At 38.4% G+C, this 27,509-nt stretch overlaps 2 protein-coding genes across 6 annotated transcripts in view; one reads left to right on the forward strand and one right to left on the reverse strand.

Moving 5' to 3' along the window:
* Positions 1 to 359: 359 nt before the first annotated feature.
* LOC124239925 (lipoyltransferase 1, mitochondrial) overlaps positions 360 to 27,509 on the reverse strand; it is a 37,065-nt gene continuing 9,915 nt past the window's right edge. Inside the window, exons 1-7 of one of the 4 annotated variants that reach the window (XR_006888733.1) lie at positions 14,328 to 14,455; positions 9,575 to 9,652; positions 8,282 to 8,362; positions 4,076 to 4,222; positions 3,773 to 3,846; positions 3,512 to 3,694; positions 360 to 2,665 (exon numbers count right to left, since the gene is read on the reverse strand). Coding sequence is in view for 3 of the 4 variants with exons in the window: in XM_046662394.1 (XP_046518350.1) it covers positions 3,562 to 3,694; positions 3,773 to 3,846; positions 4,076 to 4,222; positions 8,282 to 8,362; positions 9,575 to 9,625 (486 nt within the window). In the remaining variant the exon portion in view is untranslated. Of the gene's footprint in view, positions 2,666 to 3,472; positions 3,695 to 3,772; positions 3,847 to 4,075; positions 4,223 to 8,281; positions 8,363 to 9,574; positions 9,653 to 14,327; positions 14,467 to 27,509 lie in introns of those variants that run through there. The other 3 variants (XM_046662394.1, XM_046662393.1, XM_046662395.1) reach the window with 3 other exon arrangements.
* MITD1 (microtubule interacting and trafficking domain containing 1) lies at positions 14,554 to 27,241 on the forward strand. Of its 2 annotated transcripts, XR_006888734.1 has the most exons (10): positions 14,554 to 14,704; positions 17,572 to 17,673; positions 19,341 to 19,477; positions 19,558 to 19,644; positions 20,368 to 20,483; positions 21,403 to 21,463; positions 21,570 to 21,668; positions 22,628 to 22,821; positions 26,548 to 26,669; positions 27,132 to 27,241. XR_006888734.1 is itself a non-coding variant. In XM_046662396.1 (7 exons), the coding sequence occupies exons 1-7, from the start codon at positions 14,554 to 14,556 to the stop codon at positions 21,663 to 21,665; spliced, it is 750 nt and encodes a 249-aa protein (XP_046518352.1). In that variant the 3' UTR covers positions 21,666 to 21,800. The 2 variants fall into 2 exon arrangements, 1 of the variants encoding a protein (XP_046518352.1); XM_046662396.1 differs by lacking the exons at positions 22,628 to 22,821; positions 26,548 to 26,669; positions 27,132 to 27,241 and having other exon boundaries at positions 21,570 to 21,800.

Consider the following 27,509-nt stretch of genomic DNA (forward strand, 5'->3'; position numbering starts at 1 on the left):
AGCTTAGGCATAAAATACAACTTAATAATTTTATTATTTTAGATTTAGGTATGATTTTGGGAAAGGAAAAATCCTAATAGTTTTTAGAGAAGACAAGATATGTGATAAGTATCTACAAATAGGAAATAATTTGATGAAAAAAGGAATCTCTGGGCAAAAATACCTTAGCTTACCCAAATTCTATTTTTACCTTTATTTTACATTATTCATCCACAAGTTGTTGTAACTTAATATATGTTTATATGTATGTATTTAGGCATATGCATATATATTTAATAAATTTGAAATTTATGTCTATAGCTTTAAAATAGAACTAATTTATCAGTCTATTAAATTTAAAAAGTACATTTCATACTAAATTACCATCTGAATAAGCACTTTTATTAACAAACAGAAAATCATATCCATCTTGCTGTATACATATTTGTATTTCTCTGTAATTACCATACCTGGTGTAATTAACTGTTTATATTACCTTTAAACTAAAGTGATCAACAAATTTCTTTTCCAGATAACAAAGAAAATTAGAGAACAGAAAATGAAGACTTGTTTAGATATTTTTTTCTCCATGAGCACTTATTTCATATCATTTTAATAATTTTGAGGCGGCAAAAATAACCATAAACAATATTATCCAAAGGTATTTTCATTGTTTGTCAATCAACTGTCACTCTAACAAGTAAGACTAACATTTCTATTTAGTGATTAATGTTTTATATCTGTTTCTTATTTGGAAACTCTCCCGACTTCCAAAGATTATTTATTAACTAACTTAATTACTTACCTCAGGTCTTCAAGTTAAATAAGGGAGAAAAGCTCAGATGTAGAAAACAGATTTTGACACATATACACAAAGAACAGAGTGACAGATGGTTTAGACAGTAACTTGGCCCCTTGAAAATTTTATCAAGCTGTGTGATCAAAAAGTCAGTACTTACTGCTCCTCTAAGTATGGAAAGGAGAGGATACCACCTATATTGAACAAAATGATCTATTTTTTAAGAAAAACATAGTAAATAATCTCGTCATGAGGGTTTCCTCACTTTTTGTTCTAACGGACCTCCCAAATACACAATCTTGTTCATGTCGAAAGCTCCCCAAACTGGCCAGTGTAATTCCTAATTGTCCTTGGTGAAATTATGCCAGTTAGGCTGATAAGCATACTAATTAGTATTCTAACAAGAAAAGATGAAGAAAATAGGAGTTTGGTCTGGGAGAGGTACCATTTTAGATTGAGAAGACCTTAAGAGAACTGGAATGTTCCTTAAAGATAGTGCTTGGGTAACTTCACCTCTCTGAGCTTGACCAAAGGCCAATGGTCACCAATGAGAAGCCAGATAAAACCTCCTGAAACAGGGCAGATGAAATTACATAAAGCAGTTCTCAGAGACACAAAGACAAGACTAAGGGAGAGGTCCTTATAAGGTTTTGAAATGACAATGTGAGGCAAAGGAATGCCAATCTGGGGAATCCCCTGGGTCCAGCTTGAGGATGGACTTAGCAGGCTTGGCAGGTAGACTTTAAGGAGACCCCCATGATCCCTGACCCCTGGCAGTCACACCTTTGTGTAATTCCCCTCTTCCCTGAGTGTGGGCGGGACCCGTAACTTGCTTTTAACCAACGGGGTACAACAAAGGTGATGGAATGTACACGATTGCCTCTACATGATTACCTAAGAGCACAGCACCCATCTTGCTAGTCTCTCGCCAATGCTGGTTTTAAAGAAGCAACTTGCCATGAATCCTACAGCCACAAGGAAATGATTCTATCAACAACCTGAGAGATACTTCCCCAGCCAAGGCTCTGATGAGAACCCAGCTTTGGCTGACATTGTTTTTAGCCTTGTGAGACCCTAAGCAGACTACCCAGCTAAGCTCAGACATCTGACCTACAGAAATGGTGAGATAATAATATGTGTTGTTTTTAGAAGCTAAGTTTGTGATAATTTGTCACAGAGCAATAGAAAACTAATGCACTAACCTATGCCCATATTCTCCCTGTAGGCTCTTCCTCTTCTAGACAATTTCATTTCTAAATATTCAATTTAAGATTTAATCCCTTCCTCTAGTTGTGGGCCATTGAGGTTAAAACCACTTACCCCAAACTTTATTAGACTCTTTGGGTAAAGATTAACCAATATTCTTTTCCCCATTTTAACCAACATTAATGTTAGCACAGTAAAAGAGATGGCAATAAATTAGCAGGGGCCAGCTTTTATTTACACAGTTGTCCTCACCCAGCTGCAGCAAGGACACCTTCTGCTGTGGCAGACAGGCCTCTCTCCAAGTGGACTGATCTCTTTGAAGTTAGGGTCCCTCCGCTTTATGTTCCCTCCAGGCCTTACATGTATTAGATAGTCAATAATTGTTGAATTGAAGCTGTAACTGCCTTTAAGCTTATTAATTAATGATATCTTCCTCCATATCAGGTGGCATTTATGCTTGATGCCCCAAAACATCAAGACCTATGACAGGATGGACTGGGACCACAAACAATGAGTATACCAATGTTATTGCTGCCTGAGCCAAATGTTACAAGAGTTGAAGGAAAATAAAGAGTAACTAGAATTCAGAGATTCTTCATCATCATCTTCAATTAGCTGCCACAGAATTTCCCAGTATGGCACCTCTCCTAAAATTCTTACTTCTCCCCACCCCTCAGGTATCTGAAATAGAAAAAAGGGAAATAAAATAATTCTCCCTAAAAGATTTCTCCCTTCTTTTTCTTCTTTTAAATAGCAACCTTAACTTAGGAATTCTTAGGAATTCAAAGAATATCAATAAAATTTGGACCAAATTAGATTTATAATTAGAATATAGACACTATTTTTGGTATTAGATTTACGAGTAAAATGAAGACAAGTCCACATGTGTATTCATAGACACTCAGACACAAAGTAGCCCATCTAGCTGCACCCAATGTTTCGTGACTTTGGCTGAATCTCTGTTCTCTTGCAGAAAAGACTGAGCTCCTGAAGGGCAGGGACCATGTTCTGGTCAGCTCTGGATTTCTCCAACACACAACACACTGTTCACTCAAAGGGCCACCCACAGAATTTGTTGAATTCAATTAAACAAGAAAAAATATTTTTACAAAGTTAGGAGTTGGCCCCTTAGCATAGTAGTTAAGTTTGGTGTGGCACTTTGGCAGCCCAGGTTTGCGGGTTTGGATCCCGGATGCAGACCTACTCCACTCGTCAGCCATGCTGTGGCAGCAACCCACATGTAAAGTGGAGGAAGATTGGCAAGATGTTAGCTCAGGGCTAATGTTCCTCAACAAATCAAAAAGAAAAAAGTTAATGATAATTGCTAAGGTGACATCTGAACCTTGATGTTCAAACAATGTCATTTTTATCCAATTTGCAGTGAAACTATCAGGGAGGAGGAGGAGAGAATTAAACCTAATAACAGCACTGAAAGCTCCAAGTCTATCGTAAGGAAGAATCACACCGAGTTTAGTCAGTAAAAATGACTAGTATTTAAAATATATTTTAATGACAACACTTTCTCACCATCTTTAAATAAAACTGATCTGCACTTTTAACCCGAAACTGCTCTGGTGTTAGGACTTAATTGTCTCCTGGTCCACAGGGCTCAGACGCCACCCCACCACCAGCTCCCCAGTGCTCTTGAGGCATGTGCTAGACATGTCCTCCTCGGCTGGAAGTCCTTGTGGCAACCGCAGGGGCTTGATTCTGTGACATAAGAAAATGCTTTTAGAATTATACGAGGTAACACATTTTTAAAAACTGCTGAAATAACAAAGAACAAACCTTATCAAATGTTTAACCACTTTCAGTTTTGCATTCACTGAAGGAATATTCTTGTGAACTTGAGGAGTATGTGCCTATAAACAAAGGAAACAATGTTAGGGATCATGTTCAAAAGCAGATGGCCCCGTGTCTCAGTAAAATGTTAAGGTGAAGGCTCACTCTGTCTAAATCAAACTTTCAAATAAATTACATTAAATAATACATTTAAACAAAAGAAATAATAAAAATATACCTTAAAGTTTAAAAAGTATAAAATTTAAAGCAAATTTAAACAACATTAAAGAGACTAAAATAGTGGCATACTTTTTCTAATCCAAGCATCTTTATTATATCTTTTTCCCAATATGGACGTCTTTTTGTACTTTTTATTCTGGTAACGATGTGTAGTTTATGAGGATGCTGTGGATCTCCACCATATTTTTCATGATCTGCAGGTGAAGGCTGAAAAACCTAGAAAGGAAGAATTATAAATGGTAAATTTTCAACTTACACAGTTTCTATGTACCTCTTTTTCCTTAAAAAAAAAAAACCCTCAAACAACTACATAACCTAATCTTTCTATAATACTCATCTTCAAATTGAACATTTCTACCAGTCTGATGACTCAGATAGACAGAGTCTAAGAATTTCATACTATAAGAAAAATATCACCCAGGCAAGGATTCTTTTTGTTTTGTTTTGTTTTTTGAAGAGTAAAGCAGGAGCAACCAGCTGACACTAAAGAGTTCAAAGGCCAAGAGGCGTACCAGCACTGCCCATGCTGGATACTGGGCTGCACCCCCTCCCCCACTCAAGTAGGGGAACAAATATAAATTTACACTGACAGTAACACATGAGTGTTATAAAAAAGTATGTACCAAGTACTATGAGAGCACAGACAAATGACTGCCTATGAAGGATAGCAATCAGCTCCACAGAGCTGACATTTGAACTGATTCTCTAAGAATCGAAAGGTTCTAGGGAGCTATCCCACTGAAAAACTTCGGTAAGTACGTAAAACGTACGGAATAACGACGTACATTATAACACCATTTGTAATACTCAAAAACTTAAAGGCCACATTCATGTTCCTTAATAGAGCAAATTATGATGCATACATTCTAAATAAAACCTATTGTAATAAAACTAAATAAAATATGATACAACTAAATAAATGATGATGTATCCTACTGGACACAATGCTGCCATTAAAATGAATAAGGGTTACTAGCTTTGCAGATAGTAACAGTGAAGGATGGCCATAATATATTCTTGAGTTTCCACACTATTAGAGGATCCTGTATTTGTTTCATCTGTAGCAAATACATGAGCGTGTATATATAATATATTCTATAAATACTGATTCTAAGAATCATATATAATAATATACATATGTTTATATATATATAAGGTCTCAAAGACACTAGGTCAAGAGTCATACTGTTGGGGAATGAGACCAAGGAAGGACAAAAAAAAAAAGATGATACTTTAATCAAAAAGAATATTATTCAATCATTAACTTATCCACTGAGAGGTTCATATAATATCGCTAAGTGAAGAAAGCACCTAGAGAAGCATTATATATGAGACAATTCACATCTTTAAATACATACAACAGAAAAGGATGTCAAAAGTGTTGACAGTAGCTGTCTCCAGGTGGGTGGGATTAAGAGTGTTTTTCAGTTCTTTTTGCTTGTATTTTTCCAGAGATTTTGAAGAGATGTAGGGTGACAAGAATGGTGGCAGGGAGAGAATGGGACAGGTATGTCAAAGAAAAGGAGGAAAGACATAAAGAAATGGAGTGAAGAGCATGAAATATTTGGGAAAACCAAGTGGTTCTGTGTGGCTAAAGTAGAAAAAAAACCACGAAAATCAATGCAAGGGATGAAGTTAAACTATGCTGAGCCTTTAGAAATTTCCAGAAGGGATACAAAGTTATTGAAGATTTGAAGCAACATGACCATATTTCAAAGAGATTCAGAAAGAAAACTCTTACAAGAGAATAAAATGAACCGAGGTGAGAGACTGGTACAAGAACACCCAGTTAGGAAGCACTTATGGCCATGGATTAGAGCCTGACTTACAGTAGTTGTAACAGAAAAGGGACTGCACTGGGGACTTTGGGCAGGAAAATAGATGGGCTTGCAGTGGGCAAAGGAAAAGGAGAGGTGTGATGGACTCAGAGGCCTCTGGTCTGGGAAACCAGGTAGAGGATGGTAGCACTAACTGACACAATTAACACAGGACAAGCACCCTCTTTTTGTTTGGTTGTTTGGAGGGAAAGTAAGACAATGAGTTTTCTTTTGGATATGTTTAACTTGAAATATCTACAAGTTATCTGCAGCAAGGTCTAGAAACCATTTGAGAATACAGGATAAGTTCAGAAGATAGCAAGGGCTGGAGACACACAGCTCCGAGTCATTTCTATGAAGTTTAAAAGTTTCCACATTTACTACAGCTGGCGATCAAAAACATTGCCTCGCACATTTGAAAAGAATGCTAATATCTGTATCTATCCTTTTCTTCCAGAAGTTTACAGACTAAGAAACATGGAAAGATACAGGATAATACAGTTGTGAAAAGATCAGCAGTGGAAAGACCATGACCATTGGAAAATGAAGAGGTTTCTGATTAAAGAACATCTAGTATCAACATAGTAAATGGTAATACTATTTTATATTTTTAAAAAATCAGTGGAGAATGATGGATGCCAAGGGCAGCGAGGAATAGGGAGTTAGTACAGAGTTTCAGTTGTGCAAGATGGAGAGTTCTGGAGATGGATGGTGGTGATGTTGCACAAACACAATATGAATGTATTTAATACTACTGAACTGTACACTTAAAAATGGATAAGATAGTGGATTTTATGTTACATGTATTTTACCACAATATAAAAAACTGGGGGGGCGGGGGGACAGGCTTTACAAAACTAAACATAGTCTTTACCATATAATCCAGCAATTGCATTTCTCATTTACCTCAAATGGGTTGAAAACTCATGCCCACAGGAAAACCTGTACAAGAAGGTTTACAGCAGCTTTATTCACTGCTGCCAAAACTGGAAGCAACCAAGATGTCCTTCAGTAGGTGAATGGATAAACAAACTGGGGTACATCCATACAATGGAATATATTCAGCAATAAAAAGAAATGAGCTGGCCACAAAACTCAGGTTATAAAAACATAACTTTCATTATTTCCAGAACCTTGTTTGAGTGTTGAGTCCCCAGCTACTTTAATGGAAAACAACTTGATCTTTTCAAATTCATGTTTTTCCTTAATTCTAGCCAAAGATTTTCTAGAACTAAAGATTTATCACTCTTTTGATTAAATATACAGATAAGTAAAGAAAAAAAAAGAAACAAGCTATTAAGTCATGACAAGACATCAAGGAACCTTAGCTGCATATAGCTAAGTGAATGAAGCCAGCCTGAAAGGGCTACATACTGTATGATTCCAACTATATGAATTCAGGAAAAGGCAAAAGTATAGAGACACTAAAAAGACCAGTGGTTGCCAGGCGTTGGGAGATAAGAGGTAGGGATGAATAGGTGAAGCACAGAGGATTTTTAAGGCAGTGAAACTATTCTGTATGACACTGTAATGGTGGACACAGGACATTAAACATTTGTCAAAACCCACAGAATGTACAACACAAAGAGAGAATTCTGATGGAAACCATGGACTTTAGCTAATAATAATGTGTCACTACCAGTTCATTAGTTATAATAAATGTATACCAATGCAAGATGTTAATAGGGTAACTGTGTATGTGGGGGAGGGAGCATATGGGAATTCTCTGTACTTTCTGTGCCCTTTTTCTACAAACCTAAAACTGCTCTAAGAAATAAAGTCTAGGGGCCGGCCCCATGGCCAAGTGGTTGGGTTCACATGCTCCACTTCGGTGGCCCAGGGTTTCGCCGGTTCAGATCCTGGGTGTGGACATGGCACCACTCGTCCTGAGGCGACATCCCACATGCCACAACTAGAAGGACCCACAACTAAAAATACACAACTATGTACTAGGAGGCTTTGGGGAGAAAAAGGAAAAATAAGATCCTTAAAAAAAAGGAATGATATGTACATATAACTCTAGCAGAGAAAACCCAAAGGTCCAAAGTAGCAATAGTCAATAAAGAAAGTAAACACAAAGAGCCACACAGTCAGGGCCTGAGCAGGAGGAGGGCTCATTGTTTTCTTAGGACAATGGTGATACGAAAACACAAAATATGAAGGAAATAAATCATAAGCAGGAACAAATAGATTCTGAAATGATAAAAACCCACTATTTCAAAGGCCAGTGACACATTTTTATTTTTAATAATCATCATTTACACAAATTCTATGTTTTAAACTCTTCACTCCTAGCTACATCCACAAACAATATAACACGAAATTTTTCAATATTACAAAAACTGGTAACTGTTTTTGTACACAATAATATGTTTAAAACATAACATAATATGTTTAAAAATGTAATATGTTTAAAAAAATAGTAACATTAAAAAACAAAAGAAAACACAGCTCTTACTTTATCTGGAATTCTTGACCTGGTAAATTTGTGACGAATCCAATTTGTACAAATGAAAGACTCCACACCTTTTGTCACAGTCTAAAATATGAAATAAAACATTTGTTTTTTAGAACTCTGTCTAGTGCAGAAATCCATACCCACAAATTCTTAGGTGACAAACGTGTTGTTATGTAACCTGTAATTCTTAAATGTTCATCTCAGTCCCCTAGCTGAATGAACATATCTCATCTCACCACTAATATATTATAAAGCAAAAAGAACATAAATATAGACTTTTAGACCAGGGGTTGGCAATATTTTTCTGCAGAGGACCAGACAGTAAGTAAGTACTTCCAGCTCTGGGACTATACACTTTCCACTGCCAAGGCTCGCCTGCCACTGCAGGGCAAAAGCAGCCATAGACAACATGGACACAAATGTGCATGGGTACGTTCTAGTAAAACTCTCTTTACAAAAATAGGCTGTGGGCTGAATTTGGTCTGCAGGTCCTAGCTTGCCAACCCCTGCTCTAGACAACGAGCAATAATTCACCTTCAACAATACAATGTAAAAGAAAGCCAAAATGAGTTTCCGTTTCTTTCTGGTCCCAACAATGGAATCACTCCTGCTGCTTCTCTCTTGCTCCCTTGCTACAATCCTCCAGTCCTATTTCTCTCAGGCTGCCGAAGAAAAGGATTCACTCCCAATCCCTCACACCAGGAAACTTGTCTCTGCTGTCTACCAGCTGTGAGAAACGAGACACAACCTCTCAGGTGGTCCTCAACTATAAAAAGGAAGTAATACTGACCACACAGATTAATCTGAGGTCAAGATAATGTATGGAAACCACCTGACATTATGATTATCTATAGCCAGCAGCAGCTCTCTGTCTAGATCTGGCCCTTATGAATAGATCAGGCTGCAGTGTTGCCATTTCTAAAAGAAAGACTGGGAAGACAGACACGAAAATACAAACATTAATGGTCTCTGGGACACTGTATCTCTTCTTGACGGAGAAAAAACCTAAAACTTTAAAAAGATTAATGCAGACCAAGGAGAATCAACACTGGCCAATTTTCACCAGCATGTTCTCCAGGAAAAGATCGTTTGTGATTCCAAATCTTTAGGGCTAAAACAGGAGACAAACCACAAATAAACAAAATTAACTCCTAACATTAAAAAATAAATTAATATATAACAAAAGGAACCTGTGAAGAATTTAACTTGCCTGTATGTTTTGTTAATTAGAAACGAGAAAGAAAAAGTTTTCAAGAAATAGAAAAAAGATAATTCTTGAAAAGAAACACTTACTTGTAGTCTCCCTGTGGGCCTCTGAACTATTGAGCGCAAGACCCCTGCCATGAGTGTGGGAGCTGTTCTCTTTAGAGGCTGTGAGAGTAGAAAATAGATCCATGGATCAAATACGTCTTGGAAATGGACAGGTCCCCCCTTCTGTAGTACTAAAAAACTAAACAAGTTAATTGTAAACTTGACTGAAGTTTAACAGTAAAATCTCAGTTATTTTAAAAATAAGGGCAAGAATTAAGTTAAAATAAACGTTTTATTCAGAGTTCAGCAAAACCATAGGTAATAACTATACATTAACCACATTCCATTTTCACCAAATGAGTTAGAGCCTAGGTTGATTCAACAAAAATGGGAAATGGGGGTTACTATCATTTTAAAAAATCTTCGACAATGAGGGCAGATAAAGAATGCTTTGTTAGAGAATCACAAAAAATTACAAAGCTGGAAAGGACTGAAGAAACTCCAACTCCTATAATTAGAATTGACAATCCTCTTACTCTATGTGTGGGGAAAAGGAATCCCAGAAAGTTCAGTCGTTTACCCAAGGGCTTCCAGCTCTCAGGAGAGCATATGGTCTGGAACCCACTTCTCCTAATTCCTAGTCCAGGGCATTTTCACTAAATCACAACACCTTCTGTTAAAAAGTAAAGTAGAACTCTCTTCTTCGGTTATTTGTATTTTTAAACTATTCTTAACAAACATGCATTGCTTGTATGACCTGAAAAAGTCATGTTTACTTACTTAGATACAAAACAATTATAGCCTACTATACTGACATATACTGAAAGCAGAAAGATTAAGTTCATGAACTACACATATATTTTGGATAGGTTACTTAATTTGTGTGTTTCAATTTTTTCCCCAAAGAACAGAAAGAAAATAATGCCTACCTTGCAAAGGAGTTATTCTAAAAACACCTACAACAGTAGTTGGTGCATAGGAAGCCCTCAATAAATGGTAGCTTTTACTATCATAAAATTATAAAGCTATAATAAGAATACACTAAAAACAGCAAAATAGGGTAAGTGCCCACCAGATTCTGGCTCACTCAAGCTCTGCAAGTCTTTCCTGCGATGTGAATGACACAGTGGAATTGCGGGAATCAATACAAGATGTCCCATGAAAAATGTCAGACTTCAGAAAAATTCTCAGCAACTGAACCAATCTCTCAAAATTAATTATGGGTCAGCTTCCGAAGAGTTAACTACTAAATCCTTTGTGCCCTGAAAGCAAGAATTTCACCTTGTTCTTCTCAGCTTCTCTCTCAGCATCTAGCACACTATCTGAGGAACAGCTGGCACCCACTGTTGATGAATGCATGAATAAACTAATGGGTTAGAGCTAAGTCTGCTGAACTCAGAATTCAGAAGTACATCAGATTTTCGTAACTGTCATTCAGGCTTCAGACCGCAAACATTACAACACAGCATAACAATTTTTAGTTCAAATCATCCTCTGTTTGCTTAGCTGGTTGTTTATATATTTTGTATCAGGCTTCCTTAGAAGAGGTGTTGAATTTCCTTACTGAGACCTGCTTAATCTTCTGGCCCTCCAATCAAATAGATTATGCTAAATTATTTTCTCTGCCATACATCTTCCTCTCAAGTTAAGTATTATATGCTGACTCAACTCATTTAGTTTCACACCTTGTTAAATCTTTCTCTTATCACTTAGATTTCAACAAAACCCTCCTAACTGGCCTTCCTGCTTCCATTCCAAGTTCCCTAAGGTCTTTTCTCCACAGCAGCAATTATCTCATTAAATCCTAAATCAGATCATGTCAACTGCTCTGCTCAAAACCTTCCAATGAGCCAGGTTTCTCACTGTCGGAATGGGAGGTTACACACAAGCAAGAGGGGAAGGCTAGAATGATCCATGTGATCCAATGATACAGGATTAGAGTTGGAATTCATTTTTAGCTTAACATAGACACTAATGGATACAGAAATAATTACAGATATTTATGTACACACGGGTTAGCTGTTAGTTGAGAGGACCTAAAAGCAACGGCATCCCAGTAGCAATGAGCACACTCAGTGCCCAGATAGTGGTTTCTAACAGAATTCTCTAATAAAAGGAAGCAGGGCTCCTTGGAGAAATGGCTGAGTACAGGGCCGCAGAGGGAACATATAAAGACAGTCTGGAGCATCTGACAGTGCTAGAAAGGAACTACTCAAAAAATCAAAATGATGCGTGTATGCCAAGTCAAAGAGACACAGGAACCAACTGAAAGAGCTCTCAGTGGCTAAAGCTAGAATAATATGAACAAGAAAATAAAGTATTGGCTTATAATCCAAACCATAAAATAACCACGAGTCCATATTGATATAAATAAATTAATTAATGGGAGAGAAGGAACAAATCTCTCTTACAGAAGAATTTCCAATAATCTATGTAGCTATTTCCCCCTCAAAGAGATGGAGCAAAACTACTCACCCCTGCAGTATGGGCTATGCTTAATGACTTGCTCCCAGAGTACAGTACAGAAAGAGGGGACAATAACACTATCTCAGAGAAACCTGACAAATACTACGTCAGCCAGGTGATCATGGTTAAGATCACCTGCGATAAAAGTCAAGTTGATAGCATGTACCCTTGATATGACAGAATGAGAGTGGCACTTCACTTCCGTGGTCTTCCTCCCAAAAACCCATAACATGCCCTAAGAGAAAAACATCAGACAAACTCCAGTTGAGGGATATTGTACAAAATACTTGACCAGTACCTCCTCAAATACCTGACTACCTCAAAACTGTCAAGGTCATCAAAAACAAGGAAAGTCTGAGAAACTGTCATAGTCAAGAGGAGCCTAAGACATGACGACTAAATGTAATAGGGTGTCCTGCAAGGGACCCTGGAACAGTAAAAGAGTAACAGGCAAAAACTAAGAAAATCTGAATGAAGTATGAACCTTAGTTAATAATGAGTCAGTATTGGCTCATCAATGACAACAAATGTACCATACTAATCTAAGATTTTAATAAAAGAGGAAACCGGAGCATGGGATACCTAGGAGCTGTGTACTATCTTCACACTTTTCAGTAAACCTAAAATTATTCTAAAATGAAAAGTTTATTTCTTAAAAAACTAAAAACCTCCAATGCCTCTCCATTTGAATCAGAGTGATAGCCAGTCCTTAACCCCCACCTCCTGGACTTCATCTCCAATCATTCTCTCTCTCTCAATCACTACACATTGGCCCCCTCACTGGTCCTGGAACTTGCTAGGCAGGCGTGCTCCCTTGGACTGGCTGTTCCCTCTCCTGAAATGCTCCCGATAGTCACATGGTTAACTCCCTTACTTCCTTCAATTTTTGGCTCAAATCTAACCTTCTCAATGAGATCTACCCCGATTCAATTATTTAGCTTTTTGACCCACGCCACAATCATCAGCACCCATGATCCCTCCTATTTTATTTGATTGTCTTTCCATAGCACTTATCATCTTCTAACATAATTTATTTGTTAGGTTTGTTGCTTACTGTCTGTCTCCCTTCAATAGCATGTTAGTTACAACAAGGACAAGGACTTTTTAATTTTGTTTTTGATCTGTTCTGTCTATTCACAGGTATATCTCAAGCCTCTACCTAAAGCAGCACCCGCCATGCAGTAGGCACTCAATCAATTTTTGCTGGATGACTGAAGCTAAGTTCACAGACTTCAGAAGGTGTGACAGTCAAAAGCTATGTTTTAATAAAATAAAGGTTATTCTTAGTAATTAGGCACACAACTCTTGGACCTTGAAGCAATGATACTGTCTTCTACTGTACAATAACTTTTCTCTTGCACAGATGCAATGCAAAAACAGGAAAATATATACATCATATGAAAAGTACGATCCTATTTCTATTTAAAAGAAAAATGTGAATCTGTTATAAACACAAAAGAACTCTGTAAGGCTACCAGAAAAACGTGACCTAGGTGGTAGGCTACTGGAGTGATTTTTCCTCTTTTTTTTTTCCTTGTATGTCCAATAGTTTTATTGGAGGTGGTGGTGTTTTACAATGACCATACATGTAACTGGTGTTAAAAAAACTATTTCCTTTCCTAAAGAGACATCTATTTAATGATATGGGGGTGGGGGGTGACTACTGAAAATGCAGAATTTCCCTTTCAATAAACCGAGATCTCTGAAGGCAAGAAATGTCTCTTTTTTCAACTCAATGCCTAACAAGTGGTAGGCAACCCTTATAAGTGCCTTTTGGCAAAAAAACGCAGACCAAACAGCTTTGAGTAGATGGCGACCAAAACATGGTTGCAAAGTGACAAAATTTTAGTAAAATGGCAAATATTTTAACCACCAACTCCGGAAGGTTCACCTTCTAAAATGCAGCAATTTAAAATTTAGGCAATTTCCTATTTTCATTAACAAAAAATTAAGTTACGCTCATCCCGAACGGAAAGCCGAAGTTATGAATAAAGCAGAAGCACAGAAAATGCTAAAACAAACTTCAACTCCCTTTCCCAGGCTGTCCAGCCCGGGCGCCTCCCCTTGAACTTCGGTTCCAGCCGCGCGTCCCGGAGCGCCGCGCACTGGGAAACCGGGTCAGGCCGGCCAGTGGCTTTTCGGGAGCCAAAGGGATGGTATCGGGACGCAGGCCCACTTAGGTCACTGTGACCCGCAAGCTCATAATCCAGCTGGGAAAATCAACCCGCATCTGCACAGGATTGCAGATATGCACTCCTGGCAAAATGCAATCTTTCGGCCACTCACTCCTCACTGCCCAGCGACTGCTAAACGTCCAGCCTGAACTTACCCACCGAGTGGAAGCCGAGCCCAGGATAGACGACCAAGTGTTACACTCCTGCTCCGCCGTCACAGTGCGCGCAACCGGCAAACTAGGGCACTTTAGTTCCGGAAGAGTCCCTCCTTCAAGGGCCGTAAAAAGAGCGCAGGCGCATTGGCGTCACTTGACCGATCCCGGCGTGCTGAAGACCCGCCCAATCTGGCCCGGCTTGAGGCAGAGGGCTGTTTCCGGAATTATGGCGAGGTGTGGTCTGGGCCAGGATCCCGAAAGCGCCGCTGCGGTCGCTGTGCTAAAGCGGGCGGTGGAACTAGATTCGGAGTCGCGGTACCCGCAGGCTCTGGTGTGTTACCAGGAGGGGATTGACCTGCTCCTGCAGGTTCTGAAAGGTGAGCAATGAGCCGTGGAGGGAGGACCACAGGAAAAGGAGCTGGATCCCGCGGTGTCTGCGGGCGGAGCGAAGGATTTAAAAACCATGCTTGGGCACCAGGAGGAAGCAGTCAGATACAGAAGGTGGGATATGCTACAGGACAAGCGGACTGCTTTCTTTATGTTCTTAATAGATTGACGTCATTAAGAAAAGGGGGGTGCTACTCTAGATTTTTAAGAGACATAACCAAATGTAATGTCAGACTTGATAGGACATGGGTTTGAACTAACTGTAAAAGACAAAAAATAGTAAAACTGTAAAAATTGATTTTTGGATCAATTTGGAAAGTTTGAATATGGATTGGGTAACATGAAAATGATTAACTTTGCTAGGCAGTATGGTTTTTTTAAAAACTGTCCTTAATTTTTAGAAATGCACACAAGTGTTCTGGGAAGAATAGTCGTGATGTCTGAATTTAATTTTACTTAAGAAAAAGAAGTTGAAGCAAATGTGGCAAAACGCTAACAGTCTTTAAATCTAGGTGATGGGTAGTAAGGGGGTTCATTACACTATTATCCTTACTTTTCTGTTTAAACTTTTTCATTAAAAGTAAATGAAAAATCACATCGCGGTAAAAAAAAAAAGATTTTTTGTAAGAAGTGGCTGTTGTACTGAAATTCATGTGAGAGATGCGTCGGGTTGTGGGCGGAAGCGGTGAGACTTTTTCCGTTAGGTGGGTGGTTATTCTTAGTGTTGAGAAGCAGCCAAATAACGCTTAACACCCAGCACAGTCCCCGGCACAAGACCCTCTGCTAGCAAAAAGATGATGACTTGCTGAGGGCTCGGATGATGGTTAGCATTTTTTAGCAATAAAGTATTTTTTAGTTAAAGTATGTACATTTTTTTAGACATAATGCTATTGCACACTTAATAGACTACAGTATAGTGTAAACATGTTTTACATGCACTGGGAAACCAGAAAATTTGTGTGACTTGCTTCATTGTGATATTCGCTTTATTGCAGTAGCCTGGAATGGAACCGGAAATAGCTCTGAGGCATGCCTGCATGAACTTGTGGTTTTTAATATATATACAGATGGATAGACAGAGAAATAAATACAGATGTATGTGTGTGTTAGTAAAACTACATATACCTTCCCGCTGTGTTGACTGACAGGCCTAGGGGTAGTGCTAGTTCCCCCACGTAGCAGTGAGCACACTTGGCACCCAGAATTTGATTTCTTGATAGCATTCTCCAATAAAAGGAACCAGGGCATCTTGGGAAAATGGGTAATTTGGGGGCTGGGGCAGGGAAAATACAAGATGAGTTTAAAGCATTTGCCACCAAAAAGTAAGGAAGTGCTCAAAAAATGATGGGGCATGTCGAAAGGACACAGGAGCCAACATAAAGGAGCTCTCAAAGCCAAAGCTGATAAAGTGTGAGCAAGAAAATAATGGTAGTGTTGGAATACAACCCACAGAATAAGATCAATATCCATGAATCCATATTGATATAAATTAATAATTGAATAAGTAAATAGATGGGGGAGAAGAGACAGCTTTTCCTTACAGTAGAATTTCAATTAATAAATAGGAATGATGGAAATAGGAGATCACCATTTGGCAAACACTGCAGTAATAATGATTGCAGGTAAGGACCATCAGTGGATGCTAAAATTAGTGCGTGAAAGAGTGATGAGAGATAGGATCTCTTCCCACAAGATACATATTAATTACAAAGGAGAAAATAGTGATTTTACAGTGGAGAAATCTGTGAACTCCACCTTAACCAAGTGATCAAAGTTAACATCACCAGTTATAAGACATGTCAACATCATGTACCCACTGAGAAGGGCACAACACTTCTGTGATTTTCTTGCCAAAAATGCATAACTTCGATATAAGCATGAGAAAACATCAACAGCCCAAAATGAGAGACATTCTACAAAATAACTGACCATTCTCTTCCTAAATGTTAAGGTCATAAAAGGCAGAGAGAGACTAAGGAACTGTTACAGATCGGAGGAGACTAAGGAGACGTAACAACTAAATGCTGTGTGGGATCCTAGAGCAGAAAATGAACTTGCTTTAGTGGGGAAATTGGTGAAATACACATAAGGTTTGTAGATGAGTTAACAGTGTTGTGTCAATGTTACTTTCCTAACTGATAATTGTACTGTTATTATGTGATGTGTTGATATTTGGGGAATCTGGGTAAAGGGATTCTGTACCATTTTTGCAACGTTTCCACAAATATAAAATTCAAAATAAAATGTTTAAAAAACTGAGAGTTTAAAAATGAAATTATTATGCAAAATATAAGCAATATCAAAAGGAAGGAACCAGAAGTGATTTGGTGACTGATTGGGTTTGTGGGGTTGGGGCTTGGGGTAAGATTTTATTGATAATGTATATTCTAAAATACCTTACATCTTTTGAGAACCTGGGAAAATGATTGAGCATTAACTATAATGGGGAAGTCAGTCTGGAAGAGAAGCTGGTTTTGTGGAAGATAAATAGGTATTGTTTGCTATCTTTTGATTATGTTAAGATATCAATCTTGTGTGTGATTAGGACAAAATAGTGCTCAGACTCAGGTTTGACATGTACTATGCCACCTTTGTCACCTCATGAGATTTTGTGTCCCTTGCAGGGAGACACAGTGTCAGAGTTCCCTGCTCCTAAAAAAGATGCTTCAGATGCTTAGTGCAAAAATGAAGGTCCGGCATGATCAAGCCAAATTTGAGCTTATTTGCCTATCTTAGGACTGAGGGAAACCATGCTAAAGGATAGCAAATTTGCAGAAAATTTGGGAAACTGGAAATAATGCCTGTACTTAATAGAACAACTGTTTTGAAACTTGAGAATATATTTTTTAATTTGTAGGTACCAAAGATGATACAAAGAAGTGTCATCTCAGAAAAAAAATTTCTGGCTACATGGATAGAGCAGAAAACATAAAAAAATACTTGGATCAAGAAAAAGAAGGTAAAGAGGCTTTTTTAGAGTGTGTTCCATAAGCTATTGTGACAAAGCCAATTTCACCCAATTTCTGGCTCTGACTTTGCAGCACTGTGTGGTCTGGACCATTTATTGCTGGGATCTTAATGGATTTCTGGTGCATTTCTGCTCCCCTATACATAAGCTATTCTGAACCTTTTTTTCTTGGTGGGGCGGTGGGAGGTGGTGGTTAGACACCCTCTTGAGAATCTGATGAGAGCCATACATACTGCAGAACCGTGCATGCTGTTTTAAGGCATTTACAGATCCTCATGAAGCTTATGTGTGGACTCCAGTTTAAGTAATACTACAGAGGAACACTGAATGTAAATCCTACATTTTATTTGTATTTCTCTTTATAAAAAGACCAACATAGTAAAGTACGTAAAGAAACTCCTGGGTCTTCTCTGTGTTTTGTTATGAATCAAAACATTTCAGGAGTTAAGTATTCTTCATGATTCGTGATGCAGTAGGGATTCTATGCTATTTTTTTGCCAGTTCTCTACTCACGAGCATCCAGTTTACAAACGAATATATATATATAAATGGTCATTGCCACCTTTGCCTGAAGTGCACACTCCTGCTGCTTTTTGTACTCAAAGGAACTACTGCCCTCAAAAACCAATGTCTCCAGCCCTCAGCTGCTCTTCCTCGCTATCCTTACGGCAGCCTTCTCCCTACCTCTTCCTAGTATTCTGCAGCAGCCCATATCCTGGGTACCCTTACTGAGCTCCTCTGTTGAGTAGGAATAAAATTGTTTCCTTCACCCCAAGTTGAAATCTACAGTGACATTTCCCTCTAAAATATTGATGAAATATAGTACCATCGGCATTGTGAATACAGCAGGTTTGAATACATTGGATTAAATTAACCTGTTGGCTAGCTTGACTTGAAAACTGATGCATAGTTGCTCACATATATGTGGAAATATTAGGAACAGAATCCAAACTACTGGTTTTTAAACAAAGGTTGAAAGTAGAAATTAGGAACTACCACTAGGGGTCATATTTTTAAAAAACCTTGAAGGTCTTTGATAACATTCAATAATTATTCATTTTGAATGAACAAAACAATGGAACTATCCTACTGATCCTGTGGCATCCTAGTCTTTGGCTTGGGTTATTGAGAAGTACTGTAAATTTCTGCTTAGAACACTACAAGTTCTAAGAAAGACTTCTAAACGCCACGTTATACTGCATTTATGTTTAATACTCACTTTAGCTATTAAATTATAGGACATAAAAAGACTTAATTCTGAAGAGGACCAGATAGCCACTGAATTATAGCTTGTGGTTCTACTCGTGGTGACAGGAATATCAGATACTTTTATACATACAGTTCTCTCTTGAATAAAGTGCCTGGTCTGTAGGATTCAGCTCAAGAACCTGTTCTAGGAAATCTCTGGACTTTCCCACTTGCCTGGCGTCCATGAAGGCAGAAATCACTCATGGAATGGTTTGCCTTATTTACCTCTGTATGTGTAACATCTTGCAATGTGCCTGATATATAGTAGGTATTCAAAAATGTTTGCTGAGTGGATGAGTTAAAAAAATTAACTTGTATCTAATTCCGATTAATCACTATATATAAATATAATATGTTTAAAAAGAAAATAAGTGGTCACTGGTTTTATTATTGAAGCTTGTGTTTTTTAGATGGAAAATACCACAAGCAAATTAAAATAGAAGAGAATGCGACAGGTTTCAGTTATGAGTCACTTTTTCAAGAATACCTTAATGAAACAGTTACAGAAGTTTGGATAGAAGATCCTTATATTAGACATACTCATCAGGTAGGTGAAATGTACTAAAATATGATGAAATGTTATTTAAAATATACGAGTTATTAATAACCCATCCTAATATCTTTCAGCTGTATAACTTTCTTCGATTTTGTGAGATGCTTATTAAGAAACCATGTAAAGTAAAAACTATTCATCTTCTCACCTCTCTGGATGAAGTAGGTATCTGAAAGTATTTATTCTTTCTTAACTTCATTAACTTCATTTAGTTACAGAATGTAATTTGAGCAAGGAAAACCTGAATGTAATGCTTCAGCTAGAGCTATTTCAGAATAAACTTATTATCTAACAACAGGCATAAAACATCTGGAGAAAAATGCTCTTGATGTCAGTATGTTGTACTTTGCATTTGGCCACTTTGCTAAACTGTTTGATTCAAATTGTTTGTCAGTTTAGTCTCTTGGATGTTCTAGGAGGCAGTCACACTGTCTGCACTGTTGACAATTTTACCTCTTCTTTACCAATTACTGTATCTCTTTCCCTTGATTTATTGCGTTGGCCTTCTGGGGGATCATAGCATAATAGTGGGCATCTCTATCTTGATTTTGACTTAAGTAGGAATGCTTCTAAGTAATTCAGATTTCTAGGATTAATTTGGGAAGAAGGCAGCCCCATCTGAATAACTAAACAGCATTACTAAAATACACTTTAGGAGACAGGAGAGTTGTGTTATGCTCACATTAGAAAAAAACAATTATTTTGATAAAAACAATTGCTCTTAAACTACTTCATATTTTTTGGTTGCTTCTTTGAGACAACAGACATTGCAACTAGTATAGAACCTTTCCATTTTAATTCACCTGTGATACACACTGCAGAGCTTAGGGATAATTTAAAATATTAATAACTGAGGCATAAAATTCTGTTTTTCCTATTGACAGGGCAGTAGGAGAGAACAGCAAAGTAGTGGCCTGAGAGAGATAAAAGAGTCACTCAGGAAGCATGGAGTGCTGTTGGAATTAGAATACTCTTCTTCAATACATGACCGAGAAATTAGGTTAGTGTATAGTAATATTCTAATTGTCATGCAATGGAAAAGCTTATTTTTATTTCCCTTAAGTTTTATAAAACTACATAGAAATATTCAATTTAAATATAAAAATTTTAATTAAAGCTCAATTTTAGTGTCTTCACTTTTGAGGGGAAAACACATGGCTTATTTTGTCCAGTATGAGTTTCATATTTCCTAATGGAATAAAGTTTACATGTTCTGTGTCATGTGAGAAGCAGAAGTACTTTTCTGTCTATTCAACTATACATATGGTGTTATGGTAATGGGATAATTTCTTTTTCTAGTGATACTAATATTTATTTAATGTGGTTTTATTTCTTACAGTTTATCAACTATTCTAGTACATGACTGTGCTGTGTCTCTAAGGAAACAGTGTATGGAGTTACTTCAGTCATCTGTTCCCTCTGTTTAGCACAGTGGCTTTCATATGTATATAGCAACGGCCCCCTTAGTTTTAACCAAAACTTAAGCACAACCGAAATGCAGAACAGGCGAAAACGCAGCTGCTGTGGTTGAAGCAGAGATCAGGACCCAGAGCTGTTCCTGCTCACATCCTCCATCTCTAGGTGGGGGAACCCCTAAAACACCACCACAGTCTGCCTGAGTACACTTTAAAACCACTTGTTGGCAGAACAGGACAGTTTTACGAGCAAGCTAAAATTCAAGAGTAAGGGTTAACTGGTAAACTTTTTATCAGCTAATCAAATCGACTGATGGTGCCTGAACGGTTTGTTTCACTATAGACACAGCCCATAAGGAACCCCATGTTTGGTTCAACTCATGCCCCCAGAGGAAGTGATTTTATTTATTAGGGGGAAATTCTGCTGATACTTAATACACTACAGCTTTGATAATTGTCTGACTTAAAAGTCTGGAATATAATACTATATACGAATTTCAATAGGTTCAACAATGGATGGATGATTAAGATTGGAAGGGGACTTGATTATTTTAAGAAAGCACAGGTAGGATATAGTCTTATGAGTGAGTATGTAGCACTCTTTTTATATCATTTTAACAAAATGGCTTTGGTCCTTTTTTGTTAAAAAAACTCTTTTCTTCTCTTCCTAGGGTCGTTTTTCCCTTGGATATTGCGATTTTGATTTAAGACCATGTCATGAAACAACAGTGGACATTTTTCATAACAAGCACACAAAAAAAATATGATGGGTAGTAGCCTAATTTCCATTATATATTTCTATTTTAAGTGAACATTATATATTTTTTTACTTTGGATAGATCATTCCTATAATGTATGAATTTAACAATAAACTTTTACATTTCTACTAATTTATAGATCCATTGCTCAGTTGTGTGACCAATCCTAAATAGTGTTATGTTACTCAGTAGCTTTACAGTGTTTCAAGTCATACAGTTAATTTAAACATTTTACCAGCTTTTCTTATTTGGCTGTTGGAGAGTGAATCAACAGATAATGAGCACCTATTGTGAAGATGAGTTGGTTATTAATCCTACCCCTGGGAATTTAGATTTTAGGAGGGAACATCATGGATTAGAGTACTCTTAAGAGACAAATGGGCTTGTGGGTCTAATAACCAGAAAAAAAGTACAATGTTAATTTTTTACAGTTAAGTGTCTTTGGCATTACCTAACTCCATAAAGGCACATGAACCCATTTAGTTATCCAGATGCATTCTGCAGCTCATTCAACCTTGGCTGGCACATTTGTAAAGGTTCTCAGCTTAGAATTAACTGTTCTGGGTAAGCTCATCCATCCAGATGCCAGTTGACTGGTTGGAGACAAAGACCAGGTTCCATGGAGACAGGCTGGGGGAGGAGATACAGGCAGAGGCAGTGGGCAGTCCAGAAGCTTAAAGAATAAGCTACCCCAAAGTCTATGGAGGGAAATAGGAGTACTGGTGTTGGAGAGTGCGCATATAAACATCATATCTAGAGAAGGTTGAGATTAAATTCAAGATTAAATAGTGTGGAGAACCGGAGCCAGGTGGAAGCCATGGGAATAAGGTTGGGTAGAGTGGTCCTGGGTGGCCTTGGACACCAGGTTTATGTTTTGCCTTTGTGGGCCAGCAGGTACATGATTGAGTTGGCCTAAAATACCAAGAAGGGCTTCCAGAAAAGTTCCTGATGTTTTTCTTTGATGTTTTCAGGTTCAGGTGCTGATAATGCTGAACCTGAAAATACTCAAACCAGTTTGCCAAGCTTTATTATATGGAAATTCAGGGTCTCAAGAGAGCACTTCGACAAGTGTTGGACCTGATCAAAAGTTACTCTCTGCAAAGTATCCTAGCTCATTTTGCCAGGTACCCATCGTCATGTGGAAGTAGAGTGGCTTTTCATTCAGGTGAGAACACAGGTTAGACCTCCTTACTTTCATGTTAAAATAACAACTCTGATTTCTAGAGCGTATGAATCTATCACTATAGAGAATCAGCAGTCCACAACCCTCTGAAATTAACTTTTATCCAACTCTCATAGAAATCCTGCCTAAGAGATAATGATAGTTAAGGAAGAGAGCCTGCACACATGCTCTCCATTATTCTAAATATTTGAAGTTCTGTCCCCAGACCCTATTAGAACACCAGATGCAAGTTTCCCTAATAAATATATCAAGAAATGTGCAAGAACTATATGAAAAAACTATAAGCTTTATGGAAGAATGTAAAAGAAAACTAGAGTAACTGGAAAGACAAATATTCCTGACTGGGAAGGCTTTGTAAGCTGTCAGTTCTCCCTAAGTTAATTTATAAATTAAATAACAAAAGAGACCAACACTAGGAGGCTTACTTGACCAGCTATAAAGACATAAAGCTACAATAATTTTTTTAAATGTATGTTTATAAGAATAGACAAATCAATGGGATAAAATAAGGAGTCCAGAAACACATCTAAGAGAAAGTGAATGTGTGTATGGGTACTTAATATGCAATAAAGGAGTCTTTCAAATTAGTGGGGAAAGTGTAGACTATTCAATAAAGTTTGGAAAAAATAACACTAGATCTCTACCTTACTTCACATAGAGAAATTATTTTAAATGGATTAAAGAGTTAAGTGAAAAATCTAAATATTTTTTAAAACCCCACTCAATGTATTAAGCATACCACAAAACCCAGGAATTATCAAGGAAAGCAGAGAGCAAAAGATTGATCATGCAGATATTTAAAACTTGAGTAAAGGGAACCATAAGAAAGTTAAAAACATATGAAGTCAAATTTACTATATATAGAAAAAGGGTTGATAGTCCTAATATATGAGGAAGATAGCCAAACTTTTAGCAAGTGAACTTGATCTCACCTCCTTTAGCCTCACCAAGTACTTGGTCCTTTGAGCAATCTCTCCTGCTACTGCATTGTTCCTGCCAGTACATACATCCCCATCCAGATACCACCTTCCTTCTTTGTTCTTCTTCATGAACAAACTTCTTGAAGGAGTTCTGTATACAGTTTTTTTTCCATTTCCCCACCACCTATCACACTTCAACTCACTTCAATCTGGCTACCCAGTCATTCCACTGAAATTGCTCGTCAAGGTCAACAATGACCTCCATACTACCATATCCAGTGGGCACTTTTTGTGTGTGTGTGAGGAAGATTGGCCCTGAGCTAACATCTGTTGCCAATCTTCCTCTATTTTATGTGGGATGCCACCATAGTATGGCTTGACAAGCAGTGCTAGGTCCACTTTCAGTATCTGAACCTGCGAACCCCAGGCTGCCGAAGCAGAGCATGCAAACTTAACTACTGCCCCACCTGGCTGGCCCCCTCCAATGGGCACTTTTTAACCCTAATATTACTTAACCTTTCAAGATTATTTGACTGAGTTGGCCACTCCCTTCTTGAAACTCTCAGCTTCCATGAAACACACTTTCCTTTTCCTCTACTATACCTCTTAAATATTGGAGTTCTCCTAAACTAGGTGTGAGGTAGTAACCTTTTTTTTCAATCTACACTCTTCCCCTTACTCTCAATGGTACACTTAACTACACTGTTAATGGTATAAATGATTATACCGTTAAGTTCTTAGTGAAAACCAACAGAAACTGCTCTTACCTGATATAAGCAACAAAGATTTATTACAAGGATAGTGGGTAGTTCAAACCATCACCACAAGAGGTTCTGCAGTGAAAAAAATCACATCTGGAATCAACACAGAACCAATCAGATGATACCACTGTTGACCCCAATGCAAGGCTTGGGTACAGTAGCCTTATATCACTCTATCACTTACATTACCAGCACAGGACACTACATGGCCAGCCTCACTGTCTTTACTGCCTCAGAAATTCAGGCTCCTTCACTATTGCCAGAGAAGGGTTTTCACTATCCCAGGTTCCTGGATCACCATCCATTCAAAGCCTGGACCAAGTGCCTCTGATTGGCAGAGCCTAGGTCATGTCCCCACACCCTAGCCTCAAGGGAGGCTGGGAAAAGAGTACAGTGAGTTTTCAGTTTCCATGGGGTGTGGGGGTGTTAGTTTGCAACCTCAGGAGTTCCCAGGGTGAAATTCATTCGAAAATGGCCCCCATATACGAAGGGCAAGGAGAGACCAAAGAAAGAAGCAGACCTTCCCAGATTGGTAGGTGGCAGGTTTAATAAGCAAGGGAACTTACATACGAGGCTTGTCTTGGGCAGCTGCAAGATGAGTAGGTCTCTGCACCCATCCCCCAGAATCTTAAAAGTTTATATAGAAGGCTTAACTGAGTTCAGTCACATATACCATCCAGATTGCTCAGTGATACATTACTCTCTCAAGGCTGTGTCCTTGAAGTGGCTCCTAATGGGAACATTGGGCAGAAAGAACATTCCAAGAACAAGGGCAGATTCCAGTTCGAGGGTCAACTGGCAGTCCTCTCAATGACCTCCTCCAACAAGCGGGCTCTACCTCCCACCAAGATTTATAAGGGGGAGAATTCCCCAAACATAGTATGGGGACTCAGATGCTAAACACTTTAAATTTAACCTTTAGATGAATTATAGACGTCCACAATTACCTATTTTCATCACAACTATTAAAATGCTGTCAACTCCCAAATATATAAATTAAGCCAAGACTTCTTAGAGTTCTAATCTCATATATTCATCTGCCTGTTTGGCATTTCATCTGGGATCTCAGAAGCCCACAAGCATTTCAAATATGATATGCCCCAAAGGCACTTTTGATAAACACTCCCCAACTCCCTGTGTTTACTCCCATCCACCCAGTTGCTCAAATAAGAAATCCAGGAGTCATTCTTGATTCCTTGCTCTTCTTCATCCCCATGTGCGAACAATCAGAAAGTTCTGAGAAATGTAAAACATACCTTGAGTCCATCTGTTCCAGGTGATGCTTGTCAGATTTCTATTTTGGAATATTAAGGCCTTAACACCCTTTGCCTGATGATACCCTCTCTCTTGAGAAACAAATGGTATTAGAACATCATGACTGCTTTATTGCACCAAAGCACATCATATCAGATTTTTATACCTTTCTTAGAAAATAATTGTCACAGGTTGCAACAAACATAATGCTTAACATGCCCATGAGAAATCTCATCAAAATTGTGTTTATTTGCTGTTTAATATTGTTGCTAAAGAACAAAAGGACCTGCCCATTAAACCTGCCTCAAATGAAAAAAGCTAAACTGCCAATCATGTTAGTCCCAGTAGCAACTTGAAAAGTCAAGTTCCCTTCACTTACTCCACTCCCACTTTGAGATAACCAGTTGCAGGCAAACTGTAGTCCACTTCTTCTCCCCCTCCTCAAAAAAAAAGGATGCGATCTGGATCCACTTAGGTATACGAAAAGAACTCATAGAAGAGGACTGAGATTAATGTGCTGCTATCCAAACACTGTTACATTGTTTCAGACAAAGAGGTCTCTAGGTCTCTCAGAGACCTGAAACTCCTGTGTTATGGGTTGAATTGTGCCCCCCAAAATTCACATGTTGAAATCCTAACCCCTAGAACCTCAGAATGTAACCCAATTTGGAGATAAGGTCTTCAAAGAGGTAATAAAGTTAAAATGACATCTTTAATGTGGGCCCTAGTCCAATATGATTGGCGTCCTTATAAAGAAGTGGAAATTTTGACAGATATGCGCACAGAGGAAAGACTTTGTGAGGGCACAGCAAGGTGGCAGCCATCTGCAAGAAGAGGCCTCAGAAGAAACCAAACCTGCTGTCCTCTTGATCTTAGACTTCCAGCCTCCAGAACTGTGAGAAAATAAATTTCTATTGTTTAAACCACATATCTGTGGGATTTTGTTATGTCAGCCCTGGCAAACTAACACATACTGCTTTATTGTTTCCTTTTTAAAAGAATCAAAATTAAACTTTGCCTTGAAAATGAGTCAACCCTAATTTTTAACAGGTGGCTAACACACCATCCATGTCTTTCCATGGCCACTGCCAGCACCACCTCTGCTGGATTCCTACAGTAGTCTCCTAACTGGCTCGCTGCTTCCTATCTTGCCTCACTCCACCCCATTCTTCACAGAGCAGCCAGAGTAATCTTTGTAAAGACTGTCATCTCTCATCACACTTAAATCCAGCTCTACTTTGGCCTATGAGTCCCTGCCTGACCTGGCCTCTGCTTCTCTCCCTTGTTTCCACACTTGAGTTTGCTTATACGTACTTCCTTCAACACCATCAACAAGCCTAGTTCTTTCCTGCTTTAGGGCCTTCCTGTATGCTGTTCTTTGTGGCAGATTGTTCCGAAAATGGCTGCAGTAAGATCTCCCATCCCAGCGGCTCTTTTTATAATGACTTTGACATTCCTGCTACAGAGAGGTGGGTATCTGTGATCACTTCCCTTGAATTTGGATGCACTTGACTGCAGACGTGATATTGCATTACGTTCAAGGCTAGGCCATAAAAGGAAATACAGCCTCTGTCGAGCTTTCTTGAGTCACTTGTTCTGGGCCACCATGCTGTGAGGAAGTCCAGGCAGCCTTATGGAGGCCTAAGTGGAGAGAAACTGAAGCGCTCAGCCCACAGTCCCAGCTGAGCTCCTAGAGATTGCCAGCGCCAATCTGCCAGCCATGTGAGTGAACCAT

Source organism: Equus quagga, chromosome 5 (genome assembly GCF_021613505.1).
Source record: "Equus quagga isolate Etosha38 chromosome 5, UCLA_HA_Equagga_1.0, whole genome shotgun sequence".
Lineage (NCBI taxonomy): Eukaryota > Metazoa > Chordata > Mammalia > Perissodactyla > Equidae > Equus > Equus quagga.

Bases quoted from the DNA above. Each gene is read 5' to 3' on its own strand.
- MITD1 (XM_046662396.1), top strand. From the start codon at position 14,554: ATGGCGAGGTGTGGTCTGGGCCAGGATCCCGAAAGCGCCGCTGCGGTC. The intron at 19,645-20,367 runs GTAGGTATCTGA...TCCTATTGACAG, and splicing joins TTCTCACCTCTCTGGATGAA to GGCAGTAGGAGAGAACAGCA. The intron at 20,484-21,402 runs GTTAGTGTATAG...GAATTTCAATAG, and splicing joins ATACATGACCGAGAAATTAG to GTTCAACAATGGATGGATGA.